Source organism: Sinocyclocheilus anshuiensis, unplaced genomic scaffold (genome assembly GCF_001515605.1).
Source record: "Sinocyclocheilus anshuiensis isolate Anshui unplaced genomic scaffold, SAMN03320099.WGS_v1.1 scaffold48, whole genome shotgun sequence".
In the NCBI taxonomy this organism is placed as follows: Eukaryota; Metazoa; Chordata; class Actinopteri; order Cypriniformes; family Cyprinidae; genus Sinocyclocheilus; species Sinocyclocheilus anshuiensis.
Genome location: NW_015554124.1, coordinates 61,805 through 63,757, shown reverse-complemented (window position 1 = coordinate 63,757; position 1,953 = coordinate 61,805). Strand labels below are relative to the sequence as shown.

General features: G+C 41.4%; 1 protein-coding gene across 1 annotated transcript in view; it reads left to right on the top strand.

Annotated features, from left to right (window-relative positions):
• The window catches only part of pax3b (paired box 3b), a 17,854-nt gene that overhangs the window by 12,271 nt on the left and 3,630 nt on the right, over positions 1-1,953 (top strand). The window contains exons 5-7 of the mRNA XM_016462536.1: positions 83-282; positions 369-531; positions 605-795. Coding sequence (XP_016318022.1) covers positions 83-282; positions 369-531; positions 605-795 — 554 coding nt within the window. The remainder of the gene's footprint in view (positions 1-82; positions 283-368; positions 532-604; positions 796-1,953) is intronic.

The window sequence follows — 1,953 nt, the reverse complement described above, 5'->3', positions numbered from 1 at the left end:
TATATATATATATATATATATATATATATATATATAAAACCTATAATGTATAAAAAGTTCTTTACATTGCTTTGTGTTTCAGCGAGTCCATCTGATGAAGGTTCAGAAGTGGAATCAGAGCCCGATCTGCCGCTGAAACGGAAACAGCGTCGCAGTCGGACGACATTCACGGCCGAACAGCTGGAGGAGCTGGAGAGAGCTTTCGAACGCACACATTACCCTGATATCTACACCAGAGAAGAGCTCGCTCAGAGAGCCAAAATCACAGAGGCACGAGTGCAGGTACAAATACACCCCATACGCCTGGAAAAAAGAACAGACAGTATCAAAAACTATTTCATTACACTCCTACGCTTGTCTTTTCTCAGGTGTGGTTCAGCAACAGACGAGCTCGTTGGAGGAAGCAGGCGGGAGCCAATCAGCTCATGGCGTTCAATCACCTGATCCCCGGTGGTTTTTCACATCCGGCGGTGTCCAGTCTCTCCCCGTATCAGCTGTCAGAGAGCCCGTACCCACTTGGCCTTTCTCAAGGTAAACATGTTGTATTTAAATCCACTTTGACGTATAAAATGTTTCCGGATGTAATGGCTATATCTGTTGTTAGATTTGAGTGCTGTACACAGACCTCAGCCGCTCCCGCTGCCCGCAGGCCATCAGAGTGCTGGAGGGGCGGGGCCGGAGGGCGGGGCTTCCTACTGTCTCTCCAGTCGCCATGGCTACGCAGGATATTCAGATACATTTGGACCTCATAACAGTCACACCAACTCTGCCATCAACAATGGACTGTCTTCTCAGGTAATAAAGGCTTTAAATTGTGTAAAACCGTTGAATATAATTTCTAATAATGCTCAGTTATTAGTTAGTGAGTTGTCAGTCTTTGTTTGTCACATGACTGGCTTAAACAAATGACTAAGTCTGTACATTAAACTGGATAAAGCATCAATGTCCTGATATTGATTACCAGAGAAAATAATGTTAACTTGTCCCTCATTTTGCAAACTGTAACACACTTATCATGGAAGTCTAGAAGGCAATGACACAAATAGATATTTAAAATAAAATCATATTCAAGACATCTCCAAAACACTTAACTATTGCATGCGTGTATGATAAAACCACTTAAACTTTTCCTTTCCTGTAATGAAAATCTGCTGATTCTGGTTGAAAAGGATACCTGATAGAGTTATAAAATTAGTCTAGTCTTGTCTAAATTATTTTGTGTGGTAATTAGCAGCATGACAGATCCTAAACCTAAAATAATTTTTGAGATTAAAAAAAAAAACTGCATAAAATAGCGATAAATGAAATTTTTTTTTTTTTGGTTAAGCCTTTATATGTTAAAAACATGCAGTTGAAAGTGATTCAGTGGACGGTGCAGCGGATCCCACCTGTTGACCCACAGTTGAGTGTCAGTTTAATGGGCTCTTCTGGCTTCTGTAGAAACTATTACACACTTCAAGACAACGCAGATAAATTCCTCCATCATAGGTCATCCACGGGCCATTTTTCACTCAGTTATCTTTAGCTTTCCACTCGACCGTGCAAATGCAGCACAGAACACACAGAAACACTGACGCCCCTCTGTGTGCGAGACAGATGACTGACCTCCACATGCTTCTCATTTGTTAAAGGAGCGCACCAAAGCCTCAACGGGGGGTGTTTGTCAGGAACACTGACAGAGCGCTATGAATTACAGGTCTGACGGGTGTGAATGTAGTGTGGAGTGAGTCTGGTACAGTCTCACATTCTCGCTGTCATCGTCCACAGTGCTAATACATGAAAAATGCTGTTAAGATTCAAAGCATCCCAATGTAGTATTGAGATGGATGTTTCAATCTTCATAGTGTTACATATAGATACAGTCGTGGCCAAAAGTTTTGGCAGTGAAATAAATTTTGTGTTTTGCAAAATTTGCTACTTAAGCTGTTGTGGTGTTCATTCACATTGTTTCTA